The sequence below is a fragment of the Bombus affinis genome, chromosome 5, assembly GCF_024516045.1.
Source record: "Bombus affinis isolate iyBomAffi1 chromosome 5, iyBomAffi1.2, whole genome shotgun sequence".
NCBI lineage: Eukaryota > Metazoa > Arthropoda > Insecta > Hymenoptera > Apidae > Bombus > Bombus affinis.
The window spans coordinates 13,760-37,235 of record NC_066348.1 but is presented as its reverse complement, the minus strand read 5'-3'; the positions used below and the strand labels follow the sequence as shown (position 1 = coordinate 37,235).

The 23,476-nt window shown below is 28.0% G+C and overlaps 1 protein-coding gene and 1 long non-coding RNA gene across 15 annotated transcripts; both read left to right on the top strand.

The window, feature by feature from the left end:
- The first annotated feature begins 239 nt into the window (after window positions 1-239).
- Window positions 240-8,583, top strand: LOC126916899 (uncharacterized). Its single transcript, XR_007710812.1, has 2 exons — window positions 240-286; window positions 8,308-8,583. It is a non-coding gene; the product is annotated as an uncharacterized LOC126916899 (long non-coding RNA).
- Window positions 281-7,894, top strand: LOC126916888 (uncharacterized). Of its 14 annotated transcripts, XR_007710794.1 has the most exons (8): window positions 1,879-2,325; window positions 2,989-3,068; window positions 3,123-3,240; window positions 3,328-3,399; window positions 3,460-3,549; window positions 3,650-6,075; window positions 7,532-7,579; window positions 7,652-7,894. XR_007710794.1 is itself a non-coding variant. In XM_050723172.1 (7 exons), exons 2-7 carry the CDS (start codon window positions 2,050-2,052, stop codon window positions 7,691-7,693), a joined length of 318 nt encoding a protein of 105 aa, XP_050579129.1. In that variant the 5' UTR covers window positions 769-1,862; window positions 1,974-2,049; the 3' UTR covers window positions 7,694-7,894. The 14 variants fall into 14 exon arrangements, 6 of the variants coding, with proteins under 6 accessions (XP_050579130.1, XP_050579129.1, XP_050579126.1 ...); XM_050723172.1 differs by lacking the exons at window positions 3,123-3,240; window positions 3,328-3,399 and adding an exon at window positions 769-1,862 and having other exon boundaries at window positions 1,974-2,057; window positions 3,650-3,699; XR_007710792.1 differs by having other exon boundaries at window positions 1,879-2,057; window positions 3,328-3,549.
- Window positions 8,584-23,476: the final 14,893 nt, after the last annotated feature.

Here is a 23,476-nt window from a genome sequence, read left to right as displayed (position 1 = left end):
CTAGAAGTGTGACAACGGTCACGTACGCCTACAGGGTAGTGGGGATATTGAGGGATGACAAACAAAGAAGAAACAGATGTTACCGAAAGTCAAATTGTAAGAGCTTCAGTCTTGGAAAATCACGGCTGGAGCTCAGAACAAAATCGCAGTCAGTGTAAATTCAGAAATAAATTCTCTCGTTTTTTTTTGTTATCTCAATTTTTTCTTTTCGTTCGAGCCTCCTGCTTTTTATTTTACGTGACACAGTCATCGTGTGAGGTGTTGTCGGCAGGAACGAAGAGTCGAAGTTGTTGAAGAAGTCGTGTGACATTTGTATTGTTTCCGGTTATATACAACGCTATTTCACGTATCTATGTATATATATATATATATATATATATATATATATATATATATATATATATATATATATATATATATATATATATATATATATTATTATATATTATTATATTAAATCTTCAGTTGGTTTAGTTGAATGTTCAGTAATGTAATTTTTACAAGGTGGTTTTGTATATTAGATGAGTAGTTGTTCGATATAATAATATGTGTATATATATATATACATTTCACAATGTAATTTTCCATTATGTAAAATATATATATGCATATGTATATGTGCGCGTATTGTTATTCTCATTGTTTCTCGGATCGTTAATTGGTTGAATATTCCATAATGTGGATTTCGCATATAATTCTCTAGGTTCGTAGAAATGTAAATCTATATATTTATTTCTTTGCGTTTTAATGGTTTAATAACGTATACATACATATATATATTATGAATTTTCCCAAAGATACGCGTACGCATGTGTATATCTATATATGTGTGTGTCGCAGGGCAATCTTGTATACAATTTTCACTTTTATTAGAATGCTGATGTAGTGTAGTATATTTTATTTCTTTTGTTTATTTTATTAGATTACCAATTATTCAGATTCACGAAGTAGGTCACACACACAGATATGCATACACGTGTGTGTATATACATGTGTTTTCGCAGAGAAATCTCATACATTTGAATCGCGGCTTGTTTTATTTATTGGTTCATTTAATTATTTCATTTTATTTGTATTTTATATGTCATTGCTGATTGGTTGTAGTGTTTCTTCTTATTGATTCATTTATTTCATTTTGATTGTCTGTCGTATAATTCTTTTTATTTTGATTGGTTAGTTATTAGTTAATTTATTATTATTGGTCGTGTTTAATTATTCATAAGTTATTGGTTCGTGGCGTCACGTGCGGAACGCGGGACGTGACACCCCCGCCCTTGGTGTTCAAATTTCCGAAGGAAATTTGACTGATCGTAGCAGATGTAGTTGCGATTGGTTGTTGGTCCATCCTAACGGGCAACAGCGCGAACTACAATTCCTTACATCAAAAGATTTCTTTGGGGTTATTGTGTCGTGTTAAGATTGACATTTATGCATTGCAGACAAAATATCGCGGGTTGGAGTTTTGTTATTTGTATTTCACACAATCTACAACGCGCTCTTTGAATTTGTGTGCATAAAAACGTGTTGGAGGGTCTTCGTATGGGTCGCGATAGCCTAAGTCTAGATTATCGTACCCGTCTTTTTATTATTTTTTTATTAGAAATATAATTTATTTGTAAGGTATTAAAGTTACTACATACATGCGTTGATTGGTGGTGGATGTCCCTAATATGTGGTGACTTTTGCCAATATCGAATTAATTATCTATCTATTAATTATTTTTAACTTTATTTTAGTAGGTGACGTGTAATTCAAATAAAATTAATATTATTTATGTATATGTGTTTCATTGCGCGTGCGTAAGGACTATTCCCTATTCGTGACAATCTAAGATGGCCGTTCATGAATGTCTCTAGTATATGGTGAATTTTATTCATGCGGTTTTATTATTTATTTGTTAATTATTTGTGACTTTATTTTAGCAGTTGACGTATAATTGAAGTGGGAATAATATTATTCTGTATTTATTTTAGTGTGTATAATTATTGCATGTAGTTCATTGCGCATGCGTGAGAACTGCTTCACGCTCGCGACGGATTTCCAAAATGGATGTTTGTGTACGTCTTAAATAAGAGTGTGGTGTTTTGTAAATTTGTTTGATATTGTAATAATTGTTTTGTTACTTAGTTTCAACTCCGTTCTAGTGAAGTGTCAACGGTGTTGTTTTGTGTTCGTCATAATGTGTATGTTTAATTTAACATTGTTTTGTATTTGTTGTAATATGTGTATATATACTGTGTGTTATTTTAATGTAATAGCGTGTGGATTATATCGTTGTCGAAAATATTAATTACTAATAGAATCGTTTCACTGTTTAATTATAAGGTAGTTTATATTTATGTAGCTTTTGTTTAATTGGTTTAATCTAATGCGTGCATAGTGTCACCAGTCACCACTGTGTAGTATAACCTTATTTCTTTATACGTAATTTGATATAGTAATGCTGTAATAGCTTAACACAATATGATAATTCCTAATTTTAATTATGTTTAATTATTAATGCTCGGCTAATCTATCTTGATTAATTTCTAGCCTATTTCTATTTTATTAGCTATTTCTATATCTTCCCTATTAATCTGTTGTTACTTAGTACTTGTGATTTATTATTATTTCATATTTGTATAGTATAATTTTTTGAGCTAATCTATGTATTATTGGTTAAAACTTGTTTATTGAATTATTACCGTTTGTAGTTTCTCAAATCCTATTCCTTCGATGCTGCGTTACCGTGTGTAAGGCATCATCCGGTTTTCATTATATTCAAAATACTTACTACAGATACCTTTATTCATCCTATATTTGTGAGTATAAACATATCATTTAGTTAATTAATTCAATATGCACGTAGTGCATTGTGTGAGCGACCGCTATTGTGCATTACAAATCTGTTTCTATATGTGAGGTATAATAATAATCGTGTAATGTAAGTCGAGACTAATTCATGTATTATAGATTAGAACTTGTAAACTATATTATTACTGTTCATAGTTACTTCGTCTTTATTCTCCAAGTCTACACGCTACGTCGCTCAAGCAAGACACCTACCCGACGTAATTGGCAATCTTGTTGTAAGTTTTAATAGTATTATTTCTTTTCATATATGTCAAGGCAATTGAGGCCAGTTCTTGCATTCGTTTCAGCTGGCAGTCGTATTTTATGTTCTACGGAGTGGATCCATAATTTATCTCTGCGGAATTCCTGCATGTACACTTCCTTCTACAATGATTAGTTGTGGACTAGGTACTTTTTACTTTCACTGCCTTTAATTATGTTATTGAATTAACACGTTTTATAGAACGCAAATAGTAATCTTTCTTTTGTTTTTAGGTTTCCACTATCTGCACTATTCGACAAGCAGTGTCGCACTTACTTTGGTTTAACCACGATATTGTTATAATCGTTTAGTACTATTATATTTTGTATTAAGGTAATTGAGGTTAATTCTTCCATTTGTTTCAGATGGCTGTCATACGTTATGTTTTACGAATATGGGCTTATGGCCTGTCTTTGCATATACACTTCCTTTTACAATAGTTAATTGTTCACAAGGTACTTTTCACTTTCACCGTTTTAATCACTTTATTGAATTAATACATTTTATATTTGAGTAATGTTTAGAAAGTACATAGTAATTTCCTTTTCTTTTTAGGTTTCCATTATCCGCATTATTCGACGAGCAGCACTACACTACATACTACTGTACTGTGTTACCTTCTGAAAACGTTTCGTTTATTGTTTATTTCGGTTATGCGCTAATTTTAACTTATTTAAGTGCACTGTTCGCGGAATCCTTTTCACTTCAATCATGACGTTTTGGTTTTCTAAAATTTCCAACACTTTATGCGGTCCCGAATATTGGTCGGAAAATTTTCCTCTTCTGGGTTCCTTTAATAGATATACTAGATCTCCTATTTTGAAATTTTGCGGGTTGATTTGTCTGCCATAGTATTCTTTTGACTTTAATTTGGATTTTATCAGATTTTCTCTTGCCATTTGTTGAACGGTGACGATTTTATCGAACAGGTCTCTGAGATACTCTGCATATGTTGGTTCCATATTCTCCTCGGTTATCATCTCGCCAGTAGGTTCTCTGGCTAAGTGCCCAAAGACTAGTTCGTGTGGGGAGAATTTTATTCCTTCGTGTAAATCTCGAATCGTTAGTATATATCCATTTTCCTTGCGAACTAATAACCTTTGTTGCATTGGGTTCAAGACTACCATATATCTAATTACTACTTTCTTCCTTTTTTTCATTTTGGTTTTTATTTTGCGCAAAGACGCAAGTTTACTATCACCGAACCAATTATCAAGTTGTTCGCCAATAGCATTCAAAATACGAAGTCTTGTAAATGCCATAGCTATATTAAACCATAAATATTTTGGATATAGTATAGTATGATACCATCTATAGTTTCCAAGAGGAATCATTAGATCAGCATTTTTGCTGGCTACATCAGACACTAGGTATAGTAACCAATGAAGTATTTTTACTCCAATTGTAATCCAATGGCTAGCGTATTTACTCAAGGTTTCATATGCGCCTTCGACTGGTGATTCTCTATTTTCTTCTTTTCGATTTCCTTGAGCCCGTTTAACTTGTGTTTTTCCAGCCTGAATATGTTTAGAATTCTTTTCGGTCACCCCTTTCCTTCTTTATTTATTTTATTCACAACCTGTTGAGTTTTCTCTACTTTTTTTAGAATGAATAGGTTCACTGGAAGTGCTTATTATATGTAATTTATTAATTACTTGTATGGGACGTTTAGGAATATTTTCAGTAGATTTAGAATTATTCTTTGAATTTTTATTACAAACCTTTTTGCTTATAGATTCTGTTTTGGGTTTAGGGATGGCTATACTTTTATTCTCTATAGTCTGAGTTTTCTTAGAATTTAATGGCTTGACTTTGAGTTCGATAAAGTTACTTTCTGATGGTTTTATAGAAGTTTTTGAGGGTGATACGCTCGCTATCTCTTTTCGTATTATATTTGAAACGTTCACAAAATTCGTGGAACCTTGCTTTTGTATTCTTGCCGAGTCAACCGTGATATTAGGCAGGGGATAAACGTCGCCTTTCGTTTCGTCGTTCAATTTCCTAGTTTCTGCCTCTTCTGAAAGTTCTTTGATATTAGTGTTGTTTATTTTGGCTGGGGATTCGGGAGATTTTTCATTCATGATTTCGTCTGTGGTGCCGTGCGTCCTCTTGCTACTTAAAGTAACATCGTCTTTTATCGCAGCAACGGAACAGTGTTTGTATTGGAAGGTTGGTTGTTTCAAATAATCAGCATCCCTCCTTTGACTTGGATCTCTTTTGAGATGTTTATCTACGCATTTTTCTTTCCAGGTTATTGCTCTTGCTCTTTTCCTAATATCTTTCTCTATTCCCGGGTCGCTTAGACGATTCCGCGACGGCGATACAAATCTCCAATCCTGGTGGTGGTTTCTGATGTTGTTACTATCGTATAGGGTACGAGTGTTGTTTCCATTATAATTATTCGGAGGTGTCGGACGATTCTGCGTCGGCGGCACGAATCTTCGATCCTGGCGGTTATTTCCGTTGATATTGCGGTTGTTGTTACAATTGTTGTCGTTGTTAGGGCGAGAGCCGTTCCAGTTATGATTGTTTGGGTTCCCTAGTCGTTGACATCGCGATCTGTTATTTATTTGTTTCAATTATCTTGTAGCTCTCACGGCTTGGCAAAACGCGTCGTCTAGGGATTGATATCCGGCTAATTTTACCCGCATAAATACCTCGTTTGGGAGTCCTTTAACGAAGGCTTCTGCCGTGTCCCAATCTATAGTGTCTTGGACATCCGCGGACACGGTATCAAATCCGCATCTTTCCTCGTCCATTAATGCTAGCCTGAGATTTTTGACGCGATCTATGTAATCTAAGATCTCTTCCCCCGGTCGTTGAAACACCGTCGCTAGTTCACCTCTGTATTCGTTAATTGTTTTTCCCGGACCGAACATATTTTTTAACCTATTTCCGAAATCGTTCAGGGTTAATACTGCACCGTCCTTTACGGCGAGAAACGCGTGTCCGCGTAGTTTGTTCATCAATAATTTTACTAGGTAAGGTTCTTGACTTCTTGGCACCATACTTCGAGCTCGTTCGCATGCCCTTAAAAATTGAAATACCGGTGTTCGATGGCCGTCGAACACTGGCACTGACTCGATCGCGTCTTTTAGTTTAATTGGTTGAAAATTATCATTAATGGGTCTTATTCCTCGCGGAATTAACGGCGTCGATGTGGGAATTTCGGTATCTCTCGATTCCCCACTTGCACGCAGGTCTTCTTCCACTCTGCTTAGACTTGCATTAATGTCGGTTAGTACGCGAAAATTCTCGTCCCACGCTTTCAATTTTTCCGACAACAACGTAATCGTGTCCTCGTTTAGTGAGTCTCGTGCGACCGCCATGTTTTTTTTTTCTTTTTGTATATGTTTATGTGTATGTTCCAGTTAATAAACTGAAAAACTTTAAACCTATGAGCGTATATTATTGTTTATACCAGCTGTAATCCTCCGTGGAGCGTATCCCACCGCTGTCACCAAAATTTTTATCTAATATATATATATATATTGTTACGTTTCGCTATCCAAATTTTGAAATTTTAAACAATGTAGTAGTCGCTGCCACCAGAAACAGTCTAAGGACTGTTTCAATTAGATATTTCTTGTTAGATTATGTAGCGTTGATTGGAGTTTAGGCCACTGGTCAACAATCTCCACGTTTCGGCTAACCTGCTATGCGCAGGAATACTAGCACGGGAGAGGATTGTTTGGAATAAACAATTATATTATAAATAATTATTACTGGCGGAATTAATGACGAATTATACTAATTATTGATATTATTTATTATTTTAATTATTAATTAATACTAATAATTAAAAGTTAACTCACCTGACGTTGGCCTCCGCTGATGAACGGGCAGGCCGCTAGAGTGATTCCGGTTTTACAAAGATCGACACTTCTATAATTTTTCGTTTTAATCTTTATTTAATTTGAACAGTGTAAACAACAGTGTGTCCGGACGCGTTTAACAATTCGAAATTCTAACACAAAAACTTGAGCCAACTATTGTTTTAATTCTAACTGACTAATAACAATTATTTTATAATTCGAACTGACTAATAACATTTATATCTCGTAATTCTTAAACTCGAACTGGAACGAACAATTATTCTCTAATGCTAACTTAAATTCTAATTAAATCAACTGAACGAACTGATATCAGACTCACTCAAATTCAATTGAACGACTAACAATTACTCTCCTTATTTTCGCTAAATTCTCCTGAACGCTAACAATTACTCTCTTACTCTTTTATTCAACTGATCCGCTAACAATTACTCTCTTTTATTCTAACTGATAACGATTACTCCCATTTGAATTGTGTCGCTACGCTTTTTATAATGACATCCCCAATGGGATGACAGTCACGTGACAGTTCGTTCCGGTGGGAATCGCAATGCTGCAGGTTTTTAGAGTTTCCATGAGAGAACGTGGAGTTTGATGATTACAGGTTATGTTGAGTCATGGACACAAAAGCGTCCGCGCCTGTGCGAACTGTGTGAGTGTGTTTTTAGTATTCTGTCTCGTTTCGCATGTTGTTTGTTTCCTTAAACTTGTGAATTTGTTTTAGCGCAAGAGGAGGAAGATATGTGAATGGTACGAGATGACGTGATCGACGTGCGTGTGTGAATATGTGCGAGGGATGATGCTGAAGTGGCGGTTTTCCATTCAAATAGGCACAGTGGCACCTTCGTTGGCGTCGTGTCCTGATGATCTTTTGACAATTTGGTTTTATTTGACAATATGAGATATATTTTGCTCCTTGTAGATTTATATGTCCATATTTGCTATATATTAAATCGTGTATATTTTATATTACTTTCTTGTTATTAGGTTATTAGTTGTGTAACTCCAGTTTCTGATCTATGGAAAGTGGTGAAACGTCTTCACGAAATACAATTTCATTCGTTTTCCTCCCTTGCATTGGCGCGCTGTGAGTGGTGTCGACTTCCAAATGAGGTTTGTGCATCTTGATTATTATGCGTTTAATGATAGATACGGAGGTATCTTTGTCAGAGGTTCCCATGCGGACTGTCTCGGTGTGTATCTTGTTATGATTTCTTTTATTTAGTTCATCCTGCTTCTTTCGTATTTTATTCACTGCATATGATATTTCAGTGCAAGAAGAAGAAGAATTGTAAAGAATCCGTAAGTGGCCCTAGAAAACACAGTCATCGTGTGAGGTGTTGTTGGCAGGAACGAAGAGTCGAAGATGTCGTGTATGAGTATGTTGAAGAAGTCGTGTGACATTTGTATTGTTTCTGGTTATATACAACGCTGATATTTCACATATCTATGTATATATATATATATTATTATATTATTATATATTATTATATTAAATCTTCAGTTGGTTTAGTTGAATGTTCAATAATGTAATTTTTACAAGGTGGTTTTGTATATTAGATGAGTAGTTGTTCGATATAATAATATTTGTATATATATATATATACATTTCACAATGTAATTTTCCATTATGTAAAATATATATATGCATATGTATATGTGCGTGTATTGTTATTCTCATTGTTTCTCAGATCGTTAATTGGTTGAATATTCCATAATGTGGATTTCGTATATAATTCTCTAGGTTCGTAGAAATGTAATTCTATATATTTATTTCTTTGTGTTTTAATGGTTTAATAACGTATACATACATATATATATATATATTATGAATTTTTCCCAAAGATACGCGTACGCATGTGTATATCTATATATGTGTGTGTCGCAGAGTAATCTTGTGTACAATTTTCACTTTTATTAGAATGCTGATGTAGTGTAGTATATTTTATTTCTTTTATATTTTATTAGATTACCAATTATTCAGATTCACGAAGTAGGTCACACACACAGATATGCATACACGTGTGTGTATATACATGTGTTTTCGCAGAGAAATCTCATACATTTGAATCGCGGCTTGTTTTATTTATTGGTTCATTTAATTATTTCATTTTATTTGTATTTTATATGTCATTGCTGATTGGTTGTAGTGTTTCTTCTTATTGATTCATTTATTTCATTTTGATTGTCTGTCGTATAATTCTTTTTATTTTGATTGGTTAGTTATTAGTTAATTTATTATTATTGGACGTGTTTAATTATTCATAAGTTATTGGTTCGTGGCGTCACGTGCGGAACGCGGGACGTGACAGTATTACCATATAACGTATAACGTTGTATATTCTTACGTTATAACGTATATCGTCATATAGTATTACCATATAACGTATAACGTTATATAGCGTTACGTTATAACGTATAACGTTATATGGTGCTACCATATAACGTATAATTATCGTACAATAAACGTGCAATTTTCTATACAAAAATTCCGGTTTCATATTTACATACCTTTTACTCTTACGTAATAACGTATAACGTTGTATATTGTTACGTTATAACGTATAACGTTATACAGTATTACCACATCGCGTATAACGTTATATACTATTACGTAATAACGTATAGCGATATATATTCTTACGTTATAACGTATAACGTTATATAGTATTATCATATAACGTATAACGCTGTATATTGTTACGTTATAACGTATAACGTTATATAGTATTACCATATAAAGTATAACGTTATATAGTGTTACGTTATAACGTATAACGTTATATAGCATTACCATATAACGTAAAACGATATATACTATTACCTAATAACGTATATTGTTATATAGTATTACCATATAACGTATAACGATATATACTATTACGTAATAACGTATAACGATATATACTATTTAGTAATAACGTATAACATTATATAGTATTACCATATAAGGTATAACGTTATATATTGTTACGTTATAACGTATAACGATATATAGTATTAGCATATAACGTATAACATTATATAGTGTTACGTTATAACGTACATCGTTATATAGCATTACCATATAACGTAAAACGATATATACTATTACGTAAAAACGTATATTGTTATATAGTATTACCATATAACGTATAACGTTATATAGTGATACGTTATAACTTATAACGTTATATAGTATTACCATATAAAGTATAACGTTATATACTATTACGTAATAACGTATAACGATATATACCATTACGTAATAACGTATATCGTTATATAGTATTACCATATAACGTATAACGTTATATAGTGTTACGTTATAACGTATATCGTTATATAGCATTACCATATAACGTAAAACGATATATACTATTACGTAAAAACGTATATTGTTATATAGCATTACCATATAACGTAAAACGATATATACTATTACGTAAAAACGTATATTGTTATATAGTATTACCATATAACGTATAACGTCATATAGTGTTACGTTATAACGTATAACGTTATATAGCATTATCATATAACGTAAAACGATATATACTATTATGTAATAACTTATACTGTTATATAGTATTACCATATAACCTATAACGTTATATAGTGATACGTTATAACGTATAACGATATATAGTATTACCATATAACGTATAACGTTATATAGTGTTACGTTATAACCTATAACGATATATACTATTGAGTAATAACGTATATCGTTATATAGTATTACCATATAACGTATAACGTTATATATTGTTACGTTCTAACGTATAACGATATATAGTATTACCATATAACGTATAACGTTATATAGTGTTACGTTATAACGTATAACGTTATATAGCATTACCATATAACTTAAAACGATATATACTATTACCTAATAACGTATATTGTTATATAGTATTACCATATAACGTATAACGATATATATTATTACGTAATAACGTATAACGATATATACTATTTAGTAATAACGTGTAACATTATATAGTATTACCATATAAGGTATAACGTTATATATTGTTACGTTATAACGTATAACGATATATAGCATTACCATATAACGTATAACATTATATAGTGTTACGTTATAACGTACATCGTTATATAGCATTACCATATAACGTAAAACGATATATACTATTACGTAAAAACGTATATTGTTATATAGCATTACCATATAACGTATAACGTTATATAGTGATACGTTATAACTTATAACGTTATATAGTATTACCATATAAAGTATAACATTATATGCTATTACGTAATAACGTATAACGATATATACTATTACGTAATAACGTATATCGTTATATAGTATTACCATATAACGTATAACGTTATATAGTGTTACGTTATAACGTATATCGTTATATAGCATTACCATATAACGTAAAACGACATATACTATTACGTAAAAACGTATATTGTTATATAGTATTACCATATAACGTATAACGTTATATAGTGATACGTTATAACGTATAACGTTATATAGTATTACCATATAAAGTATAACATTATATACTATTACGTAATAACGTATAACGATATATACTATTACGTAATAACGTATATCGTTATATAGTATTACCATATAACGTATAACGTTATATAGTGTTACGTTATAACGTATATCGTTATATAGAATTACCATATAACGTATAACGTTATATAGTGTTACGATATAACGTATGACGATATATACTATTTAGTAATAACGTATAACATTATATAGTATTACCATATAACGTATAACGTTGTATAGTATTACGCAATAACGTATAACGTGATATAGTATTTCCATATAACGTATAACGATATATACTATTCCGTAATAACGTATAACGTTATATAGAATTACCATATTACGTATAACGTTATATAGTGTTACGTTGTAACGTATAACGATATATAGTATTACCATATAACGTATAACGTTATATAGTGTTACGTTATAACGTATAACGTTATATAGCATTACCATGTAACGTAAAACGATATACATTATTACGTAATACCGTATAACGTTATATAGCATTACCATATAACGTAAAACGATATATACTATTACGAAATAACGTATATTGTTATATAGTATTACCATATAACGTATAACGTTATATAGTGTTACGTTATAACGTATATTGTTATATAGTATTACCATATAACGTATAACGATATATACTATTACGTAATAACGTATAACGATATATACTATTTAGTAATAACGTATAACATTATATAGTATTACCATATAAGGTATAACGTTATATATTGTTACGTTATAACGTATAACGATATATAGTATTACCATATAACGTATAACATTATATAGTGTTACTTTATAACGTACATCGTTATATAGCATTACCATATAACGTAAAACGATATATACTATTACGTAAAAACGTATATTGTTATATAGTATTACCATATAACGTATAACGTTATATAGTGATACGTTATAACTTATAACGTTATATAGTATTACCATATAAAGTATAACGTTATATACTATTACGTAATAACGTATAACGATATATACCATTACGTAATAACGTATATCGTTATATAGTATTACCATATAACGTATAACGTTATATAGTGTTACGTTATAACGTATATCGTTATATAGCATTACCATATAACGTAAAACGATATATACTATTACGTAAAAACGTATATTGTTATATAGTATTACCATATAACGTATAACGTTATATAGTGATACGTTATAACTTATAACGTTATATAGTATTACCATATAAAGTATAACGTTATATACTATTACGTAATAACGTATAACGATATATACCATTACGTAATAACGTATATCGTTATATAGTATTACCATATAACGTATAACGTTATATAGTGTTACGTTATAACGTATATCGTTATATAGCATTACCATATAACGTAAAACGATATATACTATTACGTAAAAACGTATATTGTTATATAGTATTACCATATAACGTATAACGTTATATAGTGATACGTTATAACTTATAACGTTATATAGTATTACCATATAAAGTATAACGTTATATACTATTACGTAATAACGTATAACGATATATACCATTACGTAATAACGTATATCGTTATATAGTATTACCATATAACGTATAACGTTATATAGTGATACGTTATAACTTATAACGTTATATAGTATTACCATATAAAGTATAACGATATATACCATTACGTAATAACGTATATCGTTATATAGTATTACCATATAACGTAAAACGATATATACTATTACGTAAAAACGTATATTGTTATATAGTATTACCATATAACGTATAACGTCATATAGTGTTACGTTATAACGTATAACGTTATATAGCATTATCATATAACGTAAAACGATATATACTATTATGTAATAACTTATACTGTTATATAGTATTACCATATAACGTATAACGTTATATAGTGATACGTTATAACGTATAACGATATATAGTATTACCATATAACGTATAACGTTATATAGTGTTACGTTATAACCTATAACGATATATACTATTGCGTAATAACGTATATCGTTATATAGTATTACCATATTGCGTATAACGTTATATAGTGTTACGTTGTAACGTATAACGATATATAGTATTACCATATAACGTATATCGTTATATAGTGTTACGTTATAACGTATAACGTTATATAGCATTACCATGTAACGTAAAACGATATATATTATTACGTAATAACGTATAACGTTATATAGCATTACCATATAACGTAAAACGATATATACTATTACGAAATAACGTATATTGTTATATAGTATTACCATATAACGTATAACGTTATATAGTGTTACGTTATAACGTATATCGTTATATAGCATTACCATATAACGTATAACATTATATATTGTTACGTTATAACGTATAACGATATATAGTATTACCATATATCGTATAACGTTATATATTGTTACGTTATAACGTATAACGATATATAGTATTACGTAATAACGTATAACGTTATATAGTGTTACGTTATATCCTATAACGATATGTACTATTACGTAATAACGTATATCGTTATATAGTATTACCATATAACGTATATCGTTATATAGCATTACCATATAACGTATAACGTTATATATTGTTACGTTATAACGTATTACGATATATAGTATTACCATATAACGTATAACGTTATATAGTGATACGTTATAATGTATATCGTTATATAGTATTACCATATAACGTATAACGTTATATAGTGATACGTTATAACGTATAACCTTATATAGCATTACCATATAACGTAAAACGATATATACTATTACGTAATAACGTATATCATTATATGGTATTACCATATAACGTACAACGTTATATAGTGTTACGATATAACTTATAACGATATATACTATTTGGTAATAACGTATAACATTATATAGTATTACCATATAACGTATAACGATATATATTGTTACGTTATAACGTACAACGTTATACAGTATTACCATATAACATATAACGTTATATTGTATTACCATATAACGTATAACGTTGTATAGTATTACGCTATAACGTATAACGTTATATAGTATTTCCATATAACGTATAACTATATATACTATTACGTAATAACGTATAACGTTATATAGTGTTACGTTATAACGTATAACGATATATTCTATTACGTAATAACATATATCGTTATATAGTATTAGCATATAACGTATAACGTTATATATTGTTACGTTGTAACGTATAACGATATATAGTATTACCATATAACGTATAACGTTATATAGTGTTACGTTATAACGTATAACGTTATATAGCATTACCATGTAACGTAAAACGATATATATTATTACGTAATAACGTATAACGTTATATAGCATTACCATATAACGTAAAACGATATATACTATTACGAAATAACGTATATTGTTATATAGTATTACCATATAACGTATAACGTTTTATAGTGATACGTTATAACGTATATCGTTATATAGTATTACCATATAACGTATAACGTTATATATTGTTACGTTATAACGTATATCGTTATATAGTATTACCATATAACGTATAACGTTATATAGTGTTACGTTATATCCTATAACAATATATACTATTACGTAATAACGTATATCGTTATATAGTATTACCATATAAAGTATAACATTATATACTATTACGTAATAACGTATAACGATATATACTATTACGTAATAACGTATATCGTTATATAGTATTACCATATAACGTATAACGTTATATAGTGTTACGTTATAACGTATATCGTTATATAGCATTACCATATAACGTAAAATGATATATACTATAACGTAAAAACGTATATTGTTATATAGCATTACCATATAACGTAAAACGATATATACAATTATGTAAAAACGTATATTGTTGTATAGTATTACCATATAACGTATAACGTTATATAGTCTTACGTTATAACGTATATCGTTATATAGCATTACCATATAACGTAAAACGACATATACTATTACGTAAAAACGTATATTGTTATATAGTATCACCATATAACGTATAACGTTATATAGTGATACGTTATAACGTATAACGTTATATAGTATTACCATATAAAGTATAACATTATATACTATTACGTAATAACGTATAACGATATATACTATTACGTAATAACGTATATCGTTATATAGTATTACCATATAACGTATAACGTTATATAGTGTTACGTTATAACGTATATCGTTATATAGAATTACCATATAACGTATAACGTTATATAGTGTTACGATATAACGTATGACGATATATACTATTTAGTAATAACGTATAACATTATATAGTATTACCATATAACGTATAACGTTGTATAGTATTACGCAATAACGTATAACGTGATATAGTATTTCCATATAACGTATAACGATATATACTATTCCGTAATAACGTATAACGTTATATAGAATTACCATATTACGTATAACGTTATATAGTGTTACGTTGTAACGTATAACGATATATAGTATTACCATATAACGTATAACGTTATATAGTGTTACGTTATAACGTATAACGTTATATAGCATTACCATGTAACGTAAAACGATATACATTATTACGTAATATCGTATAACGTTATATAGCATTACCATATAACGTAAAACGATATATACTATTACGAAATAACGTATATTGTTATATAGTATTACCATATAACGTATAACGTTATATAGTGTTACGTTATAACGTATATTGTTATATAGTATTACCATATAACGTATAACGATATATACTATTACGTAATAACGTATAACGATATATACTATTTAGTAATAGCGTATAACATTATATAGTATTACCATATAAGGTATAACGTTATATATTGTTACGTTATAACGTATAACGATATATAGTATTACCATATAACGTATAACATTATATAGTGTTACTTTATAACGTACATCGTTATATAGCATTACCATATAACGTAAAACGATATATACTATTACGTAAAAACGTATATTGTTATATAGTCTTACCATATAACGTATAACGTTATATAGTGATACGTTATAACTTATAACGTTATATAGTATTACCATATAAAGTATAACGTTATATACTATTACGTAATAAGGTATAACGATATATACCATTACGTAATAACGTATATCGTTATATAGTATTACCATATAACGTATAACGTTATATAGTGATACGTTATAACTTATAACGTTATATAGTATTACCATATAAAGTATAACGTTATATACTATTACGTAATAACGTATAACGATATATACCATTACGTAATAACGTATATCGTTATATAGTATTACCATATAACGTATAACGTTATATAGTGTTACGTTATAACGTATATCGTTATATAGCATTACCATATAACGTAAAACGATATATACTATTACGTAAAAACGTATATTGTTATATAGTATTACCATATAACGTATAACGTTATATAGTGATACGTTATAACTTATAACGTTATATAGTATTACCATATAAAGTATAACGTTATATACTATTACGTAATAACGTATAACGATATATACCATTACGTAATAACGTATATCGTTATATAGTATTACCATATAACGTATAACGTTATATAGTGATACGTTATAACTTATAACGTTATATAGTATTACCATATAAAGTATAACGATATATACCATTACGTAATAACGTATATCGTTATATAGTATTACCATATAACGTAAAACGATATATACTATTACGTAAAAACGTATATTGTTATATAGTATTACCATATAACGTATAACGTCATATAGTGTTACGTTATAACGTATAACGTTATATAGCATTATCATATAACGTAAAACGATATATACTATTATGTAATAACTTATACTGTTATATAGTATTACCATATAACGTATAACGTTATATAGTGATACGTTATAACGTATAACGATATATAGTATTACCATATAACGTATAACGTTATATAGTGTTACGTTATAACCTATAACGATATATACTATTGCGTAATAACGTATATCGTTATATAGTATTACCATATTGCGTATAACGTTATATAGTGTTACGTTGTAACGTATAACGATATATAGTATTACCATATAACGTATATCGTTATATAGTGTTACGTTATAACGTATAACGTTATATAGCATTACCATGTAACGTAAAACGATATATATTATTACGTAATAACGTATAACGTTATATAGCATTACCATATAACGTAAAACGATATATACTATTACGAAATAACGTATATTGTTATATAGTATTACCATATAACGTATAACGTTATATAGTGTTACGTTATAACGTATATCGTTATATAGCATTACCATATAACGTATAACATTATATATTGTTACGTTATAACGTATAACGATATATAGTATTACCATATATCGTATAACGTTATATATTGTTACGTTATAACGTATAACGATATATAGTATTACGTAATAACGTATAACGTTATATAGTGTTACGTTATATCCTATAACGATATGTACTATTACGTAATAACGTATATCGTTATATAGTATTACCATATAACGTATATCGTTATATAGCATTACCATATAACGTATAACGTTATATATTGTTACGTTATAACGTATTACGATATATAGTATTACCATATAACGTATAACGTTATATAGTGATACGTTATAATGTATATCGTTATATAGTATTACCATATAACGTATAACGTTATATAGTGATACGTTATAACGTATAACCTTATATAGCATTACCATATAACGTAAAACGATATATACTATTACGTAATAACGTATATCATTATATGGTATTACCATATAACGTACAACGTTATATAGTGTTACGATATAACTTATAACGATATATACTATTTGGTAATAACGTATAACATTATATAGTATTACCATATAACGTATAACGATATATATTGTTACGTTATAACGTACAACGTTATACAGTATTACCATATAACATATAACGTTATATTGTATTACCATATAACGTATAACGTTGTATAGTATTACGCTATAACGTATAACGTTATATAGTATTTCCATATAACGTATAACTATATATACTATTACGTAATAACGTATAACGTTATATAGTGTTACGTTATAACGTATAACGATATATACTATTACGTAATAACATATATCGTTATATAGTATTAGCATATAACGTATAACGTTATATATTGTTACGTTGTAACGTATAACGATATATAGTATTACCATATAACGTATAACGTTATATAGTGTTACGTTATAACGTATAACGTTATATAGCATTACCATGTAACGTAAAACGATATATATTATTACGTAATAACGTATAACGTTATATAGCATTACCATATAACGTAAAACGATATATACTATTACGAAATAACGTATATTGTTATATAGTATTACCATATAACGTATAACGTTTTATAGTGATACGTTATAACGTATATCGTTATATAGTATTACCATATAACGTATAACGTTATATATTGTTACGTTATAACGTATATCGTTATATAGTATTACCATATAACGTATAACGTTATATAGTGTTACGTTATATCCTATAACAATATATACTATTACGTAATAACGTATATCGTTATATAGTATTACCATATAAAGTATAACATTATATACTATTACGTAATAACGTATAACGATATATACTATTACGTAATAACGTATATCGTTATATAGTATTACCATATAACGTATAACGTTATATAGTGTTACGTTATAACGTATATCGTTATATAGCATTACCATATAACGTAAAATGATATATACTATAACGTAAAAACGTATATTGTTATATAGCATTACCATATAACGTAAAACGATATATACAATTATGTAAAAACGTATATTGTTGTATAGTATTACCATATAACGTATAACGTTATATAGTCTTACGTTATAACGTATATCGTTATATAGCATTACCATATAACGTAAAACGACATATACTATTACGTAAAAACGTATATTGTTATATAGTATCACCATATAACGTATAACGTTATATAGTGATACGTTATAACGTATAACGTTATATAGTATTACCATATAAAGTATAACATTATATACTATTACGTAATAACGTATAACGATATATACTATTACGTAATAACGTATATCGTTATATAGTATTACCATATAACGTATAACGTTATATAGTGTTACGTTATAACGTATATCGTTATATAGAATTACCATATAACGTATAACGTTATATAGTGTTACGATATAACGTATGACGATATATACTATTTAGTAATAACGTATAACATTATATAGTATTACCATATAACGTATAACGTTGTATAGTATTACGCAATAACGTATAACGTGATATAGTATTTCCATATAACGTATAACGATATATACTATTCCGTAATAACGTATAACGTTATATAGAATTACCATATTACGTATAACGTTATATAGTGTTACGTTGTAACGTATAACGATATATAGTATTACCATATAACGTATAACGTTATATAGTGTTACGTTATAACGTATAACGTTATATAGCATTACCATGTAACGTAAAACGATATACATTATTACGTAATATCGTATAACGTTATATAGCATTACCATATAACGTAAAACGATATATACTATTACGAAATAACGTATATTGTTATATAGTATTACCATATAACGTATAACGTTATATAGTGTTACGTTATAACGTATATTGTTATATAGTATTACCATATAACGTATAACGATATATACTATTACGTAATAACGTATAACGATATATACTATTTAGTAATAGCGTATAACATTATATAGTATTACCATATAAGGTATAACGTTATATATTGTTACGTTATAACGTATAACGATATATAGTATTACCATATAACGTATAACATTATATAGTGTTACTTTATAACGTACATCGTTATATAGCATTACCATATAACGTAAAACGATATATACTATTACGTAAAAACGTATATTGTTATATAGTCTTACCATATAACGTATAACGTTATATAGTGATACGTTATAACTTATAACGTTATATAGTATTACCATATAAAGTATAACGTTATATACTATTACGTAATAAGGTATAACGATATATACCATTACGTAATAACGTATATCGTTATATAGTATTACCATATAACGTATAACGTTATATAGTGTTACGTTATAACGTATATCGTTATATAGCATTACCATATAACGTAAAACGATATATACTATTACGTAAAAACGTATATTGTTATATAGTATTACCATATAACGTATAACGTTATATAGTGATACGTTATAACTTATAACGTTATATAGTATTACCATATAAAGTATAACGTTATATACTATTACGTAATAACGTATAACGATATATACCATTACGTAATAACGTATATCGTTATATAGTATTACCATATAACGTATAACGTTATATAGTGTTACGTTATAACGTATATCGTTATATAGCATTACCATATAACGTAAAACGATATATACTATTACGTAAAAACGTATATTGTTATATAGTATTACCATATAACGTATAACGTTATATAGTGATACGTTATAACTTATAACGTTATATAGTATTACCATATAAAGTATAACGTTATATACTATTACGTAATAACGTATAACGATATATACCATTACGTAATAACGTATATCGTTATATAGTATTACCATATGACGTATAACGTTATATAGTGATACGTTATAACTTATAACGTTATATAGTATTACCATATAAAGTATAACGATATATACCATTACGTAATAACGTATATCGTTATATAGTATTACCATATAACGTAAAACGATATATACTATTACGTAAAAACGTATATTGTTATATAGTATTACCATATAACGTATAACGTCATATAGTGTTACGTTATAACGTATAACGTTATATAGCATTATCATATAACGTAAAACGATATATACTATTATGTAATAACGTATACTGTTATATAGTATTACCATATAACGTATAACGTTATATAGTGATACGTTATAACGTATAACGATATATAGTATTACCATATAACGTATAACGTTATATAGTGTTACGTTATAACCTATAACGATATATACTATTGCGTAATAACGTATATCGTTATATAGTATTACCATATTGCGTATAACGTTATATAGTGTTACGTTGTAACGTATAACGATATATAGTATTACCATATAACGTATATCGTTATATAGTGTTACGTTATAACGTATAACGTTATATAGCATTACCATGTAACGTAAAACGATATATATTATTACGTAATAACGTATAACGTTATATAGCATTACCATATAACGTAAAACGATATATACTATTACGAAATAACGTATATTGTTATATAGTATTACCATATAACGTATAACGTTATATAGTGTTACGTTATAACGTATATCGTTATATAGCATTACCATATAACGTATAACATTATATATTGTTACGTTATAACGTATAACGATATATAGTATTACCATATATCGTATAACGTTATATATTGTTACGTTATAACGAATAACGATATATAGTATTACGTAATAACGTATAACGTTATATAGTGTTACGTTATATCCTATAACGATATGTACTATTACGTAATAACGTATATCGTTATATAGTATTACCATATAACGTATATCGTTATATAGCATTACCATATAACGTATAACGTTATATATTGTTACGTTATAACGTATTACGATATATAGTATTACCATATAACGTATAACGTTATATAGTGATACGTTATAATGTATATCGTTATATAGTATTACCATATAACGTATAACGTTATATAGTGATACGTTATAACGTATAACCTTATATAGCATTACCATATAACGTAAAACGATATATACTATTACGTAATAACGTATATCATTATATGGTATTACCATATAACGTACAACGTTATATAGTGTTACGATATAACTTATAACGATATATACTATTTGGTAATAACGTATAACATTATATAGTATTACCATATAACGTATAACGATATATATTGTTACGTTATAACGTACAACGTTATACAGTATTACCATATAACATATAACGTTATATTGTATTACCATATAACGTATAACGTTGTATAGTATTACGCTATAACGTATAACGTTATATAGTATTTCCATATAACGTATAACTATATATACTATTACGTAATAACGTATAACGTTATATAGTGTTACGTTATAACGTATAACGATATATACTATTACGTAATAACATATATCGTTATATAGTATTAGCATATAACGTATAACGTTATATATTGTTACGTTGTAACGTATAACGATATATAGTATTACCATATAACGTATAACGTTATATAGTGTTACGTTATAACGTATAACGTTATATAGCATTACCATGTAACGTAAAACGATATATATTATTACGTAATAACGTATAACGTTATATAGCATTACCATATAACGTAAAACGATATATACTATTACGAAATAACGTATATTGTTATATAGTATTACCATATAACGTATAACGTTTTATAGTGATACGTTATAACGTATATCGTTATATAGTATTACCATATAACGTATAACGTTATATATTGTTACGTTATAACGTATATCGTTATATAGTATTACCATATAACGTATAACGTTATATAGTGTTACGTTATATCCTATAACAATATATACTATTACGTAATAACGTATATCGTTATATAGTATTACCATATAAAGTATAACATTATATACTATTACGTAATAACGTATAACGATATATACTATTACGTAATAACGTATATCGTTATATAGTATTACCATATAACGTATAACGTTATATAGTGTTACGTTATAACGTATATCGTTATATAGCATTACCATATAACGTAAAATGATATATACTATAACGTAAAAACGTATATTGTTATATAGCATTACCATATAACGTAAAACGATATATACAATTATGTAAAAACGTATATTGTTGTATAGTATTACCATATAACGTATAAC

Bases quoted from the DNA above. Each gene is read 5' to 3' on its own strand.
- LOC126916888 (XM_050723167.1), top strand. From the start codon at position 2,942: ATGTATTATAGATTAGAACTTGTAAACTATATTATTACTGTTCATAGT. The intron at 3,700-7,531 runs GTACTGTGTTAC...TGATGATTACAG, and splicing joins GCACTACACTACATACTACT to GTTATGTTGAGTCATGGACA. The intron at 7,580-7,651 runs GTGAGTGTGTTT...AATTTGTTTTAG, and splicing joins TCCGCGCCTGTGCGAACTGT to CGCAAGAGGAGGAAGATATG.